The 19,503-nt window shown below is 49.3% G+C and overlaps 1 protein-coding gene across 1 annotated transcript; it reads left to right on the top strand.

Moving 5' to 3' along the window:
• The first annotated feature begins 1,369 nt into the window (after positions 1-1,369).
• Positions 1,370-19,264, top strand: TCAF2 (TRPM8 channel associated factor 2). The gene is made up of 8 exons (XM_061165982.1): positions 1,370-1,408; positions 4,469-5,102; positions 8,401-9,386; positions 9,652-9,749; positions 11,046-11,259; positions 11,593-11,832; positions 13,328-13,665; positions 16,666-19,264. Exons 2-8 carry the CDS (start codon positions 4,480-4,482, stop codon positions 16,906-16,908), a joined length of 2,742 nt encoding a protein of 913 aa, XP_061021965.1. The 5' UTR covers positions 1,370-1,408; positions 4,469-4,479; the 3' UTR covers positions 16,909-19,264.
• The last annotated feature ends 239 nt before the right edge of the window (positions 19,265-19,503 follow it).

Raw genomic sequence — 19,503 nt, 5'->3', positions numbered from 1 at the left:
ATGTGGCAGCCTGGATGGGAGTGGAGTTTGGGGGAGAGTGGATACATCATATATATGGCTGAGTCCCTTGCCTGTTCACCTGAAACTATCACAACATTGTCTGTTAATAGGCTATACCCTAAAAGAAAACCCCCAAAAAATATTTTTTTAAAGAAATGGAGTTTACCCAAGTGTATCTTTATCAAAGAAGAAGTTAGAAATAAATTTTTTTGAATGAAATACAAAGAATTGAACTGGATAGGAAGATACTGGAGGAGGTACCACCTGTTTTACAAAGACTTGAGATCTGGTGAAGACCATGGCCCTGAGACAGAAGAGAATATGAGTGAAGTGTCAAGTACATGTGAAAATTCAATGAGGATGTGACATTAATGGATGCTTTTAAGTAATTTTTGTTAACAGACAGTCATGATCCTTTAAGAAAAACATACACATCCAGTAACTCCATAAACAGAGCAATGATTTACATGTATAACCAGTGTTAGCCCCGAAGGAGAGACAGGTTATAAAATAGGGATCTAAGGTCCACATCTTTACAATCACCCTCAACTACGCCCGCATTGCCCCATCCCTACCGTCACTCTCTCCTTCTACAAACAAGACAAAACAAACAAACAGCAAAAAAAATCCTTAAAAGTAAAAATAGTGTATCGACTGCGCAAAACTGCAAAATCAGATTCCCAGCAAATCTGGGCCTCTTTAACCTTGATTTTGACCTTCTCACTCCTCTTGGGTAGAAATTCAAGCCGCAGCCCCTCTATCACTTCAGCTGGAGTGGACGTGTCTGGTGTTGTTAACAGGCACGTTTCCTTGCCAGCAAGCACATCCCTGGGCAACATTCCTGTCTACAGTCCCAGACGGTTCTGATGGAGCTCCCTGGATCCCCGCGAATCCCTCCCGGCGCGCGGTGCGCCGCCGGAGACTGACCACCAGGGGACAGGCCCTCAACGCAGGAGCAACCCGGTGGGGGCAACGCGGAAGCCTCTGTTCTCGGGCGCCGCACCCGGGACTGGAGGGGAAGGGACCCTGATTCACGCGGGGCCAGCGCCGACCCCGGGTCGTGGGTCACGGTGTTGTTGGCTTGTCCGCCCCGAGTTTGGCTTATTGGAGACTTGGCCTGTGCTTTCCTCATCAAACGTGACAGCAACTTTGCGCAGCTCCCTCGCACACAGCAGGATCCCTCGTAGGGTCTGGGGAAGCGGGGGTTCTGACCCCCAGGGGTGTCCAGGATCAGGGCTGCCCATCCCCCGAGGACACCTCCCGGGGTGCGGCGGGCAGGGCGGGGCCGCGGGGCGGAGGCTCCGGGAGGGACCCGCCCCCTCCCCAGCCTACAAGTCGGAGCGCAGGAAGCGCCTCCGCATCCGTACCTGCGCTGCGGTCCGCTCCCCGCACCCCGCGCCGCCGTAGCGTGAGTTCGCGGGTTGAAGCGCGTCAGTTGGGTGGGGTGGGTGGCTTCGAGGGGTGGGGAGGGCGAGGACCTGGGGAGACCGGTGCGCCCCCAGGTGCCAGATGCAGGCCGGAGATCGTTCCAGGTGGTGGGCAGTCGCGGTGTCTCTGGTCTCCTTAGGTTCACGTTCTGGTTTCCTCTCGCCGTTCCTTTCCCTATTTTCACTCGTCTCGAAACGCTTTCCTCTCGCGTCTTTGCATTTCTGGGTCAAGAATTTGACAGAAGATGTGTGGTTGTATGGGGGTGTGTTTGTGGATGCGTGTGCATGCATGCGAACGTAGTGACAGTTGTAGTCAGGGTTCTGAGAACGTCTTTTTTCCTCATCTCCAGTTTTTTTGTTTTTTCTTTCCCTTTTTGGTGCTTTTCCTGTAAAACTAGGGAGGCTCGGATTCATGAGCGAGCTCGCTTGTCTTGTCAGAGGCTTGACCTCAGACTTCCTGACCTCTTGCTGCGCTTTTCCACCCCAAACCCACATACTGAAATCATTCACCCTCTGGCTTCATACTCCAGCTGGGGACTGGTACTTTTTTTGTGAAATCACTCTTCTGCGGGCAGTATTCAGAATAAGGCAATAGATGAGTTGTTGTTTCGTCAGTCAGTCGTGTCCGACCTTTTGCAACCCCATGGACTGTAGCCCGTCAGGCTTCTCTGTCCATGAGATTTCCCAGGCAAGAATACTGGAGTGAGTTGCCATACCCTTCTCCAGGGGATCTCCCTGATCCAGGGCTCCAACCCAGGTCTCCCACATTGCAGGCAGACGCTTTACAATCTGCGCCACCAGGGAAGCCCCTCAGATGGGAAGGATAGTTAAAAAAGAAAGAAAGAAAGAAAAGGAGCTGGAGTTTTATGGGGAATACTGGGCATGCTTAAGGAGCCAAGCCTTTTAGAGAATTGGTGGAGAAAGTGAAAGGAAAAAAAAGTCTAGTAAACTGTGGAAAGCCCAGACTCTGCAGGCTTAAAATCCAGGGGGAGGCACTCAGCTTTACCTGGGGGAGTGGATGAAACTGATGAGGAAGAGATGTGAGTAGGCTTGGGGAAAATTGTGGATGAGACTGCAGAATGCATCTTGAGGACAGAAACCAGCTTGGTATCCTCTGGATAGGAATGTAAATTGAAGGGAATGGTATTTGATAAGTGGGAAGGACAAGGGCAAATGGAGGTGGCTGACAGTATATGGAAACAGGAGGGAGGAGATGCCTTGGAAGGGAAGGGTTTGGTGTTGGTCAGTTTTGGTGGTTCCCCAAAGCCAAGCCTAATAGAAGGACCTGAGCACAGGCAGTTTACTTGGGAAGTGAGCCCAGAACTGCATAGTGAGGACGTGGAGAGGAGGAAGCCCGGAAGGACCCTGTTCCAGCAAGGAAGGGCCTCTTGCTGAGCTGTTTACCACTGTGGGCAGCTGGAGCCCAATTCCTGGGGTAACTCTGTGAGGGGCTCCAGAATGCACCTAGGATGGCTCTACCCCAGGGGAAGCTTGCCCCGTATCAGCTTACCGCCACTTCAGGGCTGGCCCTGGACACTTGCCCAGGTGAGAAGGTCTCCCAGTGCCCAGGAGAGTCCTCCAGGGCAGTTGCTGGATGGAGGTGGTCTGGGGCACACAGCGCACCTGCTACCTGGCTCTTGTCACTTGGAGAGGCCAGAAAGCACAGCAGAGGGACAGACACTCATGATTTCTGTTCTCCTTGCATACCTGAGACTGGACATTTTTATCTGCCTTCTCTTCATCTTCCAAAACAATCCTCCAAGAGATGTACTATTCTCTTTATACAAATGGGAAGACTGGTGTATAAATAATTTATCCAAGAGGAGCTGCTCTGAAGGGAAAAATGAACTCAGTTTTAGGCACACCAAATTTTCAAAGTCCTGGTAAACCTCAGAATGCTCCCCTAGCAGTGGTGAAGAACTCCCTAGTGAGGGCAGACCTAATAAACTGGGAGGTGTTTCCCAATTCATTTAGTCAAAGCTACCAGAACAAATTTAGTTTCTGAAAGGTCAACTGACCTTTTTGTCCAGAGAAATAATGTACTGAGTCATCTCAGGTTAACTCTCACTTTGATCTTCTTGCTCCTGTGGAATCCAGCCCCACCCTCACACCACTCTGGTTCTGCTCCTCCAGCCCCCATGGGCCTTCTCTCTGTTAAAATGCTCCCGGAGGGAAGGATGCGGGGAAGGGATAGTTTGGAAGTTTCGAATGGATGTGTCCACACTGCATATTTAAAATGGATAAACAGCTATTGTATGTCACAGAACTCTGCTCAATGTTATGTGGCAGCCTGGAGGGGCGGGGAGTTTGGCAGAGAATAGACACGTGTTTGCGGATACTTGAGTTATGTTCCCATCACTGCTCACCTGAAACTTAGCACAACACTGTTAATGGACTCTACCACAATACAATGCAAAATAAAAAGTTAAAAAAAAAAAAAGTGCTCACTTGCAGCATTTCAGGTCTCAACTTAAATCTCAGGTCTCAGCTTCAATGTCACTCTCTCCTATGGGCCTTTACTGTGACCCCATCTAAAGTAATTTTCTGGTTGCTGGATATCACATCACTGTGTTTTATTCATCTAACAATATTATTAATGGCTGCGTTTTATCTGCTTGTCTACCTAACTATTTTCCTTCCCCTACTCAAGTATTAGATTCGTGAAAGCAGGGACCTTGTCTCTTGTGTTCCCTGCTGAACCCCCAGGCCTTCTACTACTCGGGGAACCTAACAAGTGGTTTTTATCTGAATGCATTATTTATGTATTTATTTATGGCTGCATAAGGTCTTAGTTGTGGCATGTAGGATCCACTCTACCAGCTCACTATTGGGGCTCAAGGGTGGCTTGTGGCCCTGCTGCATGTGGGATCTTAGTTCCCAGACCAGGGATCAAACCTGTGTTCCTTGTCTTGCAAGGCAGATTCTTAACCACTGGAATACCAAGGAAGTGCCTGAATGCATTTAGTTTTCTTTCTTTTTTTCCCCCACACGTTTCTTCATTTGTTCTGACCAAGCCGAGTCTTTGCTTTCTTCTCCTGCAGCTCATTGAACCATGGCGACAACTCCTGCAGCTGCCTTTGAGGCCCTCATGGATGGAGTGACAAGCTGGGAGGTACCCAAAGGCCCTGTCCCCAGTGAACTCCTTCTCACTGGAGAGGCCGCCTTCCCAGTGATGGTGAACGACAAAGGCCAGGTCCTCATCGCGGCCTCCTTCTATGGCCGAGGCCGCCTGGTGGTGGTGTCCCACGAGGGCTATCTGCTGGATGCCGGCCTGGCCCCGTTTCTTCTCAATGCGGTGCGCTGGCTCTCGCCCTCTGCTGGGGCGCCTGTTGGTGTGCACCCGTCCCTGGCACCCCTGGCAGACATCCTGGAGGGCTCTGGGGTGGAGGCACAGGTTCACCCAGAACCAGCAGAACCCCTGGAGGTTTACTGCATCAGTGCCTACAATGACACCATGGCTGCAGAGCTGATCCAGTTTGTGAAACGTGGCGGGGGCTTGCTCATCGGGGGCCAGGCCTGGTCCTGGGCCAGTCAGCACGGTAGTGACAAGGTGCTGTCCAGGTTCCCAGGGAACCAGGTGACCAGTGTGGCCGGAGTGTACTTCACTGACACCTATGGGGACAAAGACTGCTTCAAGGTCTCCAAGAAGGTGCCCAAGATCCCTCTCCTAGTCAGGTGAGTGGTGTTTCCCTACCGGGAGTCTGATGCATGTTCACAGTAAATCTGATCCTCCTCTTCATTCAGCTTCCACTTTAATACACGTGATTTTCTACTGCTTTTCAGAACCATGACAAAGAAAGGAAGAGACAGCTGCAATGCAGTGAGGCCCAGGAAGGGCTGAGTTCTCACTTTTCCTGCTGTCTGTGGCCAGAGCAACAATCAGTCTGTTAGCAGTGCTTGTCTTATTCTTCAGTCTGTCTGGTGCCTGGGTTGGTGGCGGGGGCTTCCCGGGTGGCTCAGGCTGGAGCTATGCTAGGCCTGTTCAGCAGGAGAGCTGGGAGTCCAGACGGAGGGATGTCTGATGGGAACTGGAGCCTCAGAGAAGACACAGTGATGGCCAGAGGCGCAGCTTGAGGGAGACAGGTACCTTGGCTCCTTCCTGCCTCCAGGCTTGGCTGGTGGGCTGAACTGGAGTGGGGAGAGAAGACAGGAGTCAAGATTTCCATGATCAGATACTTTTAAGGACAGGTGTTTCCACTTAGGGAGCTATACAGGACTAGGAAAGGAAAGATTAGAGGAGGTCAGAAGCTTTGGATATTTGTGGTTTTTTATAACTCGTTAAATCAGTGACTCACTGTGCGTGGCCACAGGTAGCAGAAGCCTTGCTATAGTGGCTTGTTCTTGTAGTTTATTTCTCTCATGTGACGACGTCCAGGCAGATAATCAGGACTGTGGCATTAACTCCCTGCTTCACGATAACCCAGGTTCATTCATGCATATTCATTCATTCCCTCTCTTGCTCTCTCTTTCTCTCTCCCTCCCAATCTCCCTCTATCTCTCTCTTCCCCTTTACCACTTCCATGACCCATACCCCTCCCCATGATGATGCTTCACTTTCATCGTTATGACTACAAGATTGCTACTGTTATTTTTGGCAATATAATTACACCTTGGCAAAGAATAAGCTAGAATGAATATACCTGCTGCATATGTCTCTTTTAATGCATATAGTAATATGTTTTCTGGGAGCTCTGACCATCAGACCTCTGTAATGTTTCAGTGGCCAAAGTTAGCTCACCTGGCCAACTCTAGCTGCTAGAGGGCCGGAAGGGCTGAATATTTTTAAGTGGGCACTGGCACCTCTGAAGAAGTCAAGATGCTGCTGTAAGGAAGGGCGTGTTGTTCAGTTGCTAAGTTGTGTCTGACTCTTTGCGACCCCATGGACTGCAACACACATGGCTCCTCTGTCCTCCACAATCTCCTGGAGTTTGCTCAGATTCATGTCTATTGAGTCGATGATGCTATCTAACCATCTCATCTTCTGCCACCCCCCCCCCCTTGTCCTTTTGCCTTCAATCTTTCCCAGCATCAGGGTCTTTTCCAATGAGTTGACTCTTCGCATCAGGTGGCCAAAGTATTGAAGCTCAGCATCAGTCCTTCCAAGAAATATTCAGGGTTGACTTGTTTAGGAATGACTTGTTTGATCTTGACTGGAGATCAGGCCAGTCAAGGAAGGGCAGACATATATTTAGAAAGCAGCTAGCAGTGTCCTCAGCCCCAAGGCCTGGCACACTTAGACTTGGTTCCCTCTGGAAGGGTTGGGAGGTGAGGAGTTATTCAGAGAAGCAGGGTGGATCTGATTCATTCCAACTTCTCTTTAAGTATTAGGGACAAACAGGTAAATCTCACCAACTAATTCCTCTTAATACTTCCAAAGGATTCCTATCCAGCAAACTAAACCTGTTTTCTTGTTTTTCTTCATCTACGCCTACATTTTTCATCTCTGCCACGGAATCTGAAGTATCTTTTGTTTTGTTTATGTTTTGAAAACATAAGCATAAGGTACCATTATCACATCTAAAAGAAGTAATGATTTCTTAATGTCATTTTCCATTTCCATAATTGTCTTATTTTTTCAGTTTTTTGAATTGATCTTTTATTAAAACCCAAATATTTTGATAGCCTTATATGACTTCTATGTCTCATATAATACTGAGTTTCCTTTCCAATTCTGTTTCTCTCTTGCTGTTTTATTTTCTTAAGGAAACTAGGTACTTTGTCCTGAATAGTTTCCCCATAGTATAGAATGTGTTTCCTTCAAAACAGTCTGTGTTTTGCTGACTGAATCCCTGTGGTGAAGTTGAATAAATTACTTTGTTCCCTATATTTCTTATAAATAAGAAGTTTGACCTAGATTCTGCGTCAGAGATTGGCAAACTATGGCATGTGAGTCAGCCCCCTGTGTGTGTTTAGTTCAGTTCAGTCACTCAATTGTGTCCAACTCTTTGCGACCCCATGGACTGCAGCCACGCTAGGCGTCCCTGTCCATCACCAACTCCTGGAGCTTGCTCAGACTCATGTCCATAGAGCCGGTGATGCCATCCAATCATCTCATCCTCTGTCATCCCCTTCTCCTCCTGCCCTCAATCTTTCCCAACATCAGGGTCTTTTCCAGTGAGTCAGTTCTTCACATCACGTAGCCAAAGTATTGGAGTTTCAGCTTCAACATCAGTCCTTCTAATGAATATTCAGGACTGATTTTCTTTAGGATTGACTGGTTGGATCTCCATGCAGTTCAAGGGACTCTCAAGAGTCTTCTTCAACACCACAGTTCAAAAGCAGCAGTTTTTTGGCAGTCAGCTTTCTTTTTCTCAGTACCAAGTAGTAAATGCAGTCATCACATTTAAGTGACACTTTTTAAAAAGAGTGCGTGCCAAGTCACATCAGTCATGTCTGGCTCTTTGTGATCCTATGAACTATAGCCCGCCAGGCTCCTCTGTCCGTGGGATTCTTCAGGTAAGAATACTGGAGTGGGTCGCCATGCCCTCCTGCAGGCATGGCAGGATCTTGACCCAAGGATTGAACCCCTATCTCCTATGTCTCCTGCATTGGCAGGTGGGTTCTTTACCACTAGCACCACCTGGGAAGCCCTTTAAAACGAGTGTATAAATCTTCAAGTGTAGTATGAAGAGTTTACTTGTAACACATTCCTAGATCAGAGCTAGCATGTGGAGAGGGGGATTTGATGTTCTATACTGCCTTCTTTACAGAAATGTTACTCTGAAGAATAGATCTATTTTTTAACTTCATTCATTTCTATGTTCAGTAATAGGTATACCTCAGAGATACTGTGAGTTCAGTTCCAGACCACTGCAATAAAGCGAGTCACACAAGTGACTCAAATCTCCAGTGTTACTAGTGAGAGTGAGAAAATTGGCGTGAAGTGTGTAACCTCTGTACCCAGATTTCTGGATTCAGTGAGCTGGTCACAGTGGTTCCCCATCTGACTGCAGCCCCTCTGCTCCTTTTCTAGGTGTGGGGAGGACCTCAGACAGGATCAGCAGCAGCTCCTGGAAGGGATCTCAGAGCTCGACATCGGGACCAAGAGACTCCCCTCGCAGCTGCTGGTGCACGGGGCCCTGGCCTTCCCCCTGGGCTTGGATGCCTCTCTGCGCTGCTTCCTGGCAGCTGCCCGCTATGGCCAGGGCCGGGTGGTCCTGGCTGCCCATGAGGGCATACTCTCTGCTCCCAGTATGGGAACCTTTTTACTCAATGCTGTGCGCTGGCTGGCCAAAGGCCAGACGGGCAAAGTTGGGGTGAATACCAGTCTAGAAAAACTGCACGCCCTGCTGTCGGAGCACGCACTGGAGTGCAGTCTTGAGCCCCATCTGACGAGTGACGTGTGCGTCTACTGCTGTACCGCTTACAGCGACAGGGAGGCTAAGCAGCTGCAGGAGTTTGTGGCCGAGGGTGGGGGCTTGCTGATCGGGGGCCATGCCTGGTGGTGGGCCTCCCAGAACCCCAGCCGCTCCGTGTTGGCTGATTTCCCCGGTAACGTCATACTCAACAGCTTTGGCCTCAGCATCCTAGCTTGGACCATGGACCCGGGCTGTTTCCCAGTCCCTTCCGCCGACAGCCTGAACTACCACTTCCGCAGGGCGCTGTCTGAATTCCAGGCTACCTTGAACCTCAAGGGTGGCAACTTGGAGAAGAATTGGCTGGCGAAACTGAAAGTGGATGGAGCCGGCTTCTTCCAGATTCCCGCGGAGGGGGTCCCTGCCTATGCCTCCCTGCACCGGCTCCTGAGGGGGCGGCTGTGTTGCTCAGGGCTCCCAGCTGTGAGCCGGGAGAACCCGGTGGCCGGCGACTCCTGTGAGGCGGTGGTGCTCTGCCTGGCCACGGAGCTGGCGCGCTCTGGCACTGACTGCTCCAAGCTGGCACAGGCGCTTGGAGCCTGGTCCTGCGGCTCCGACCTGTACCTATCAGAACACACAGTGGAGATCGATGCACGCAACCCAGGTAGGCCACCAGGGACCGGGGCGGGGCAGGCAGGGGGATCGTGGGCTCCGTGGGGTCTTGCAGGGGCTGAAGGTTCGGTGGGCCAGTTCCTTCCTCCATCAGACACTTTCAGGGAGATGGGACTGGGGTTCTGCTCAGGGCCTAGATGGGTTTCAGACAGGAAGCATGGATGAGCTGAGGTGTGCAGGGCAGGGCTGCACGTCTAGGAGGCGCTGGGAGACACCAAGTGGGAGAAGAGCTCAGCCTCTGCTTTGCCTTTTGTCAGGCGGCGGTGATGCCTGGGTGAGTATGGGGCTGCACCTCCCAAGTGGACAGTTTACAGAAGTCTCCGTGTGTGAAGCCGCAGCTTGCGCCGGCCTGAAGGTAAGGCTTGGACCCCCTCCACTGCCTCAGGCTTTCATTCTCATCCAGCTCACCGCTTTTCTACCAGAATGCAGGAAGGCATCGTCCTACCCACATTACAGATGAAGCAGCTAAGTTTCTGGGTGCCTAAGGGAGTGACTCCCTGGGGAAGGGAATGGCTACCCACTCCCAGTAGCCTGGCCTGGAAAAGTCCCATGGACACAGAGGAGCCTGGCGGGCTGCAGTCCATGGGGTCGCAGAGAGGGGGACACAACTGAGCGCTTGTGTAGAGCTCCTCACATCAGACCCAGTCCTCTAAGACAAGCCCTCAGCGCTCCACCTTCCGATGGGAATGTGGGGGAAAGGACACCTGACATATTCTGAGCCTCAGGCATTTCCCTGCACGGCCTTTCTGGGTTTTACGTCTTTATCTTCATCCCTAAAGGGTGTGCATAACCCCGTCGCTCACAAAAATAGACCATGATGCCAAATTAAAATTGCTCCTGCCTCAATTCTGAGGGTCACTTCCTACCACGTTAGGGTCTCTTGGGGGTCAGTCTCCCCTCTCGCACTCACTTGCAGTAACCCTGAGAAAAGTGGTCCCAAGGCCTCCAGACGAGATGCTCTCAATCTGTCTGAGAAGGAAGGGAGGCTGGGATGAGCCCACATCCCACATCCCACTGTGTCTGAATGGGCCTCCTGTCTGTGCACGAAGGGTGGCCAAGGATTCCCTTCTTATCCCCGGCATCAGAACCACCTCAGGGGCTTGATCCCTGGTGTAGGAGCCCAGGTTCTGTCTAGTACAGAGGCACCATGAGACACTAGTCAGTATCTGCCTCAGGGTTATGTCTGGTCTGCCTGATGGTGGTCCACTGTGCTGGTGGTGGTGGTGGTTTAGTTGCTAAGTCATGTCTGACTTTTGCAATCCCATAGACTGTAGCCTGCTAGGCTCCTCTGTCCATGGGATTTTCCAGGCAACAATACTAGAGTGGTTTGCCATTTCCTTCTCCAGGGGATCTTCCCAACCCAGGGATCGAACCCGGCTCTCCTGCCCTGCAGGCAGTTTCTTTACCAACTGAACTACCAGGGAAGTCAGTCCACTGTGGAGCTGTTTAAATCCCTAGAAATATGATTCTATGTACCGTTCAGTGCATATGACTTTTAGAGTGCTACCATCTCATGGTCTGCATGCACCACTTACAGAAAGGGGAGGCTGGAGTTTGCTCAGTACTTTCCATCACACAGCCCCACACACAACCCAACACCCACGGCCCAGGGAACCAGCTCCACCCACGCACGGTGCAATTGCCTTTCCAGTTACAGATTGGCTGCCACACCGACAACTTGATGAGTGCCAGCAAGCTGTGTCGAGCCCCTGTGGTGACTCACCAGTGCTATATGGACAGGACCAAGCAGTCGGTCTCCAGCCTCTGGGGCGGCCTTCTCTATGTCATCGTGCCCACGGGCTGTAACCTGGGGCCCGTGTCCATCACCATCAAGAGGGCTGTGCCTGCCCCGTATTACAAGCTGGGTGAGTGGACTGCACGTGGAGGGGAGCAGGAGAGCGGGGGATGCTGTGTAGTTAGGGGCTGGTTGCCAAGGAGCGGAGACGAAAGGATTGGTGGACAGAAGGAGAAGGGACTGCTGGAGATGGCAGTGGGGGCAGGAATGAGAACTCCCTGTGTCCATGGAGACTTCAGGGCAGAACAGAGGGGAGCGTCTGGGGGCCCAACCTTCTCTGAGCAGCATGTAGACGTGCATCGTAATCGTTCCATATTTCGGTGTCCTCCTCCTGGGGTTGCAGTTTTTCAGCTCAAGGGAGGTGGAGGAAGTGGGTGACAGGTTCCATGATGTTTATTTCCAGGTGAGACATCGCTGGAGGCGTGGAGGAGCTGTGTTCAGGAGAGCCCGGCTCCCTGGGGAGAGCTGGCGACAGACAACATCATCTTGACGGTGCCGACTGCGGACCTCCGGGCCCTGGAGGACCCAGAGCCCTTGCTCCGCCTCTGGGACAAGATGATGGAGGCTATAGCCAGGCTGGCGGCCCAGCCCTTCCCTTTCCGCCGTCCAGAGAGGATTGTTGCTGATGTGCAGATCTCAGCCGGTAGGTGCTCCAGAGGGATGCTCCTAGGGGGTGGACACCATTTCTTTACTATTTTGCATTTCTTTGAGCCTGTCATTTTCTTTCTTTCATTCTTTCTTCCTTCCTTTCTGTAGTGTCCTTGTCTGGTTTTGATATCAGAGTGATGACAGCTTCCTAGAATGGCTTTGGGTGGATTCTGTCCGCTTCGGTCTTTTCGGAGAGTTTGAGAAGGATCAGTATAAATTCTACTGTGTTTGTTGTTGGGTAGAATTCCTCAGTGAAGCCATCCAGTCCTGGACTTTTTGTTTGTACAGAGGTATTTTTCTATATATCAATTCTGTTTCACTTCTAGTGAGTGGTCTGTTCAAATTATCTGTTTCTTTTTGATGCAGTTTGCACAGGCTGTGTGTTTCTAGAAACTCATCCAAGAAACTCATCCATTTCTTCTTGTCCAGTTTGTTGGCATATAACTGTTCATAGTATTCTCTTAGGATTTTTTATATCTCTATGGTATTTCTCCTCTTTCATTTGTTACTTTGTTGACTTGGGTCCACTTGCTTTTCTTGTGAGCCTGGCCAGAGTTTGTTTGACTGTCCTTTCAAAAAAACCAGCTCTTGGCTTTATTGATCTTTTCCATTGTGTTTTGACTCTCTATTTTAGTTATTTTCTGCCTGGTCCTTGTTATTTCTTCCCTTCTGCTGACTTTTATTTTGCCTTTTCAAATATCCAATATGTGTAAGGCAGAATTTTACCCATAAAGTGAGAGGAGAAAAATACATTGAAGACATGGAGATGAAATGATGTTTACATGCAAAAAAGGTAAATACTGTTCACCTACAGGGTGAAAGTTCATAGAAGGGTGGAACAGTCTCAGAAAAACTGGTACTAGGACTTCAAGACGCTGGTGAGGGTTGTTTCAAGGAGAGGTTAAAACCTCTGAGATATCTCCTTCAACCATAATTCAGATTGGCAATGAGAAGAGGGGGTAAAAAGATTTATACTAAGTATTTAGGTTTAGAGAAAAGAAGAACACCTCTTGTTTAAAAAAGGTGGGGGGGAATGCAAAAAATTCCTTTGGCCCTATTTTGTAATCTTTGAACAAAGGGCAAGATTTTCATTGTTAAAAATCATGAATTTGGACAACAGTGGTTTCTACAAGAGAAGGAATAACACTGCCTGGCCTCAAGGATCTCAGATTCGGACACAAGACCTAATGTTGCAGACTGGCACGCAAAGGAAACTCACATGAAAGGAACCACTGATTTGTAATGAGAATGGCTATGTAAAGAATTAATATTCTTTGGGGCCAGAGAAAGCGGGAGGCGTAACTCCAGAGTGGAAGTCTGGGAAGGAGGCTGGGCACTCTTTGGACCAAGCTTTCTAAGTCAGCAGGGAGATTCTGGAATTATCAGGTGCAGGCAGGATGGTGAGGAAATGTTACCCAGTGGAGAGGAACGGAGGGAGATGGGTTTGGGTGGACGCTCCCCCGTGCCTCATTCTCCTTTTGTGTTCCCAGGCTGGATGCACTCGGGCTACCCCATCATGTGCCACCTGGAGTCCGTGCCGCAGCTCATCAATGAGATGGCCATGAGAAGCCAAGGGCTCTGGGGCCCCGTGCACGAGCTGGGGCACAACCAGCAGCGGAAGAAGTGGGAGTTCCCCCCGCACACCACCGAGGCCACCTGCAACCTGTGGTCGGTCTATGTGCACGAGACGGTCCTGGGCATCCCCAGGGCTCAGGCCCACCCAGCTCTGAGCCCTCCAAAACGGGAGAATAGGATCAAAACGCACCTGGAAAATGGAGCCCCTCTGTGCAGCTGGGAAGTGTGGACAGCTCTGGAAACATATCTGCAGGTAATGAGCAGAAATTCAGGGAGATTGGGGCCCCCAGTCCCTCCATCATAGGGCATCCCAGACCCCAGGAGCTCGCCAAGTCCTTTCCACCCCCACCAGCCTGCCCACCACCTCCCCTGGCTGCATGGTGGTGCCTCTCAGGTCAAATATCTCTAAAATGCAGATAATGACACCTCCCCTACTCACCTCCTGTGCTTTTGTATATGTAAGAGAAAATGACAGCTATTATGAGAAAAAAATAACTAGAGAGACATACAGTCTGTGGGTATATTGGTCAAGAGCAGACGCTCTGAGTAAGACACCCCTGAGACTGAGTCATGTCTCTCCCACTCACTGGCTTGTCCTTCGTCCCCTAATGAGTGCCTCGGAAATGCTGATTGTCTTGCTTTGCTTTCCCTCAGCAAGTGAGTGTTGCATCCCTTCATAGTGTTAGGGGCAACTGCATCACAAGAAGACCTCTCAGGAGGTAACTCTGTCCCCGAAATTGTCAGGTTTCCACCACCCACTTGAAGCCAAAGTGTCTTCAAAATGAATAAGTAAATAACCAACCCGACAGAAGAACACCAAAGTCTCGAAGTGAGTTGATTTCCTGTGAAATAAGCAGAAATCCCTTTCCCCTCTCCCATACTGCTTTGAAGTTCACTATTTTCAAGCTGTGAAAGCCACTCCCCAGTCAGATCTCCTGTTCTGTCAACCATGACCCTCTAAATAATGGTCATGGCTCACATTTCACAGCCACACTGAGTTAGAGTCTAAGCATCCTGACCAACATCACACATTTAAATGATGGGCCCAGAACCTGAGGTCAGGAGTCAGTGACAAGCCCAGGCTTTTGCACTTCCAAACTCTCGCTTTGATTTTTCTTTTTTCATTCATTTTCTGAAGATCTGAGTGAGAGACAGCCCCAGTCAATGAGATAACTGAGTTGCATCAGATCTGGAGTCTTCCAGAGCCAATCTGAGGGTTGCAGGGAAGCAGAACCCCCATGGTAGTTGCTGCTGAAGTGTAAGGCAAAGTCCTTATTCCACTCTACCTGCTGACCACTCACCGTGAGGCTCATTCTGCAAAAGCTCTGGGGAGACCTCTCGTCCTGAAGTCCAAGACTTGGTCTCAGGACAGATGGGCACCTTCTGTTTTCCCGACCTGCGGGAGGTCTTCTCCCCGTCTTTCCTCCTGCTGCTGCCTTAGCACAGATCCTCAGCATCCTCCTCTCTGCTCCGAAAGCCTCTTAAATTTTTCCCCCATCTTGCTTCAACCACCTTCAATCCACCTTCCATACCAACTCCAAAATAATCTGAATATTCCATGTTTAAGTCCCTCAAGTGTGCTCCTTCACATTCAGAAGAAAGGGGGACGCTTAGATGGGTGTCGCAGGCCCTTCATCATCAGACTTTCACCAACACCTCCAGCTCCCAGTTTCCCACCTCCTTGATTATCCTGCAGTTTACGGAGCTGCTCCCCGCTGGGAACGCATCTGCCAATTCCGCTTCTGTGTCTCCCCATGCTTCCCCTCCTGCGACTGAACATCTTGTCTGTTTCCTGTCACGTCACCTGTCTGAGCTCGGCTCTCCTGTCCTCTTCTCCTGACATCATCTGGACAAGCCCACTTCTTTTGTGATTCGTTCACTTACACGTCTGTCTCTCCGTTTGACCAGTGACCTCCGGAAGGACAAGAGCCCTTAATCATTTTTGCCTAGCTCAGTACCTGACACACTGCAGATGTTTCATAATGTTATATGTGTAATAATATGTTCAATGTGGTGATATGTTAACAGAGATGAGCAGGAGGACTCACAAGGCCACGTCAGTGAGGACACAGCCATGAGATCACAGGGAAGCTGATCAAAATACACCTGTCCTTGCGGTTTCATACCCCAGACTCAGAGGATTCTCCTCCACAAAAAGGGGAGATTTTGGAAACCCCAAGATCGCTGCTAGCTCTAAATTTCTATGAAAAGTGAAAGTGAAGTTGTTCAGTCATGTCTGACTCTTTGTGATCCCATGGACTGTAGTCCACCAGGCTCCTCCATCCATGGGATTTCCCAGACAAGAATACTGAAGTGGGTTGCCATTTCCTTCTCCAGGGGATCTTCCCAACCCAGGGATCAAACTCGGGTCTCCCACATTGAGGGCAGACTCTTTACCATCTGAGCCACCAGGGAATCAAAAATTTCTATAATGTTAGCAAATAAGAGTTTCCCACCCATGGCATTCAGGTAGGTTCTTCCCTATGAATTACGAATCACTTGCGTGTCGAACAGCTTGTGACATACCTGCTTCTTTCTTGTTTTGCTCCACAGGCAGTGTCCTATAGAGAAAAACAGTAGCCTTGAAAATAGTCACAGGTCTGAGATGGCTGAAAAAAAAATAAAAAACAAAGATTTTATTATGTCTGAAAAATATTGTAAGTTCCCAGATTTGGGGACCGATTTCCATCTCAGTCAGGCTCAAACCTGTCTAATGCCTAAATTGAAAACACTTAGGAACTGAGAATACTGTGGTTTTTTTTAATTAAAGAAATTACAGATAATGGAGATAATTGTCATTTGTTGAGGATTTACCTCTTTTCAGCAATTAGGTTCCTTGTGTAGCCCCCTACTAGATTCAAAGAGTACAGGGTTTGTGACCAAGAAGTGGAATGAGCCAGCATGATCACATGATCATGTTTATGATCAGAAGTAAGATCAGGAGACAGGGTGGCGCTGGTGGTAAAGAACCCATTGCCAATGCGAGAGATGTAAGAGATGCAAGTCCGATCCCTGGGTTCAGGAAGATCCCCTGGAGAAGGAAATGACAACCCACTCCAGTACTCTTGCCTGGAAAATCCCATGGACAGAGGAGGCTGGTGGGCTACAGTCCATGGGATGGCAAGGAGTTGGACACAACTGAGGCGACTTAACACACACACAGAAATCATAGGAAATGAGATACACTCGTGAACATGTATGCTGCAGTCTTTCACAGACTTATACCTCATTCTGCCCCTTCCTCCTTTTCCAGCTCCAGGAGGCCTTTGGGTGGGAGCCATTCACCCAGCTCTTTGCTGAGTACCAGACCCTCTCTGACATCCCCAGTGACAACCCCGGCAAGATGAACCTGTGGGTGAGGAAGTTCTCTGAGAAGGTGCAGAAGAATCTGGCTCCATTCTTCAAGGCCTGGGGTTGGCCTGTCGAGAAGGAGGTGGCTTCCAGCCTGGCCTGTCTGCCTGAGTGGGAAGGAAACCCCATGAGGGCGTACCTCTAGACTGAGATGTAAACAGCGGGCACCCAGCAGTGTGTGTTTGGAACGGGGGTGACCACGAAGGGCGGGGGTGATTACTCGCCCACTCCACCTCCCTGTGTTTCTTGCCTAGTGTGCCCTGAGCCTGAATCCTCCTTTGCTGCCTGTCCTCGGGAAGTCCTTTAAGGTGCTAAGACAAAACAAAACCAGCTTTCTCAGGAAAACACCGCTGTGCTTCTTTTCTTGTATCTCTGCCGCTGCCACCCAGAGACTTGCTTCACCATCCTCGCCCTCCTGCAGAGGATGTTTCTTTGAGTTTCCACAAGCTCTAGGCTTCTATTTATGACCAATAATTTTAAAGACTCTGGATTGCATTATAATCTGATATCACTCCCTCACCCCAGCTGGCCCTGAAGAAACCTCTTATCTCCAGCTCTCAGAAGCTTTCTGGTTGTAAGAGAGACAGGCTGCTCTGATGGAGATGGCTGTGAACCAGCTTTGGTTCTATGGAAAGTCACTCAACAATCTGTGTGTGTGGGTTCTTATTCGCGACATGGGGATAAAAATCTATTGTTTGATGATGGTTAACTGCAGGAGTTGGTGATGGACAGGGAGGCCTGGCGTGCTGCAGTTCATGGGGTCACGAAGAGTCGGACACGACTTAGTGGCTGAACTGAACTGACTGAACATGTTTGAACACCACCTGTGTGTACATAAGGCAGCTCTTCAGCTATCACCAGGCCTGACAGTGACCTGTCTGCCCGGTTTGGAGTGGACAACCTGCAAACTGAATCTCCCTTCAGAGTCTACCTCACTGAGGTTTGCATTCCGTCCTTGAGTGAGAGTATTTAGTGAACAAGAGTGCTGTGCCCAGACGTGGTATCAGTGATAGTCTTCAAGATCCTAGCCCATCCTATGTGTCCTTTCTCCTGCCTCTGGAAGGATGCTGGGGTGTGACTTCACCCCAGGAATGGTGTAAACTCAAATGAGATGGTGTGAACTCAAGCTGGAGGTTACAACACTATTGGGGTTTGGTTTTCTTGGTTAGTTTCATCTTCGAGTCCTTTTGCTCCAGCCAGAGGTAAAAAAATCAGCCCTACCAAGTCCATCAGCCTGTTGGTTCTTGGCACAGAACAGGCAGCTGGGTCCTCTGGTCACCATGGAATCAAGGCAGAATCCTCAGCAGCAGTGCTGAGAGGGTCCAGTGGAACAGGATCCCGAGTGTGCAGACCGAGTTAACCACACTCACTGACTGCCCCGCAGGCCAGCGTCCCCCGAACCTTCTCATCATCTCATTCCAGGCCCTTCCGGCTCTCTGGCTGGGTGGAGTTCCAGTTAGAGATCTACCTCCAGGATTAGTGGCATGTACACTGAGCCATTTTCCTCAAGCTTGGTTTTTAAAACCATAGTTTTGTTCTCGGTATCACTCCCTGAGTTTTGTTGAGGACACAGTGGCCCCTCAGGCAAACGGACCTGGGGAATGTCTTTCTCTGAAGCCCCTCAGCACATCCTTCTCCCAATTTGAGGATAATTTCCTTTTATTTCACTCAAATTTCGTCAGGTGCATTTCTGATAGAAAAAAAGCTCAATAAATATTTGTTCTATTATACAGACTGAAGTCAGAAAGAGAATAAAACCAATATTGTATACTAACACATATTTGTGGGATCTAGAAAATTGTATTAGTGAACTTATTGCAGGGAGGCAATGTAGACACAGACTAGAGAACGGATTTGTGGGCACAGTGGGGAAAGGAAGGAGGCAAACGAATGGAGAAAGTAGCACCCACGTATGTACACTATCAAGTGTAAAATAGATAGCTGGGGAGAAGTTCCTATAGAACACAAGGAGCTGAGTTCAGCGCCCTGTGATGACCTAGAGGGGCAGGATGGAGGGAGACGGGGGAGGTGATGCATGCATAATTATGGCTGATTTGCATTGTTGTATGGCCGAAACCAGCACAACCCTATAAAGCAATTTTCCTCCAATTAAAAAATGAAATGGGAGAATAAATCAATAAATATTTGTTCATTGATGGAACAGTAACGGCATCTAATACATAATGAACAGTCTTTATGCCCCAGGCTTGGTGAGAGGCATTTCCTATGAGTTATCTTGTATAATCTTCACCACAGACCTCTTTAGGTTGGTAATATCATTACCCCACTTCATAGATGAGAAAGGGAACAGTTAGGGATGTTAAATAACTTCTGAAGTCACAAAGCCAGTAAGAGGAAGGGTCAGGGCTTGACTGAAGCCCATAGCAATGACAAACTCGTGGAGCTTTTTTCCATGGATGATTTTCCATTTAGAAGAAAGTTCACCTAGAAAAATGGAAGATCAACAAGGTTTGGACTTATCCATGCTCACTATTGAATTTTTATTAAATATCAAATTTAGCCTCCAAAAATGTGTCGCTACCTAATCTTCCAGTTGTCCCAGAATGTGATTAGCCTCCCTATAGAGCGAGAGAAAGGATTTGAACCCAGGCAATTCAACTCCAGAATGGGTGTTCTTAGCCGTGACGTTAAGGATGAGTAAAGGAGTGAATAAAGCTGGGTTGAAGAGGCTGCCATAGAGACAAAGACAAAACCTGAATTTTCTCCAGCTTCTCTGGAG

The sequence above is a fragment of the Dama dama genome, chromosome 18 (genome assembly GCF_033118175.1).
Source record: "Dama dama isolate Ldn47 chromosome 18, ASM3311817v1, whole genome shotgun sequence".
Taxonomy (NCBI): Eukaryota; Metazoa; Chordata; class Mammalia; order Artiodactyla; family Cervidae; genus Dama; species Dama dama.
The sequence above is the reverse complement of the archived record's forward strand: the minus strand, read 5'-3'. Positions and strand labels throughout refer to the sequence as shown.

Coding starts and splice junctions, on each gene's coding strand:
- TCAF2 (XM_061165982.1), top strand. CDS start 4,480: ATGGCGACAACTCCTGCAGCTGCCTTTGAGGCCCTCATGGATGGAGTG. Junction 9,387..9,651: donor GATCGATGCACGCAACCCAG/GTAGGCCACCAG, acceptor GCCTTTTGTCAG/GCGGCGGTGATGCCTGGGTG. Junction 11,833..13,327: donor TGATGTGCAGATCTCAGCCG/GTAGGTGCTCCA, acceptor TTGTGTTCCCAG/GCTGGATGCACTCGGGCTAC.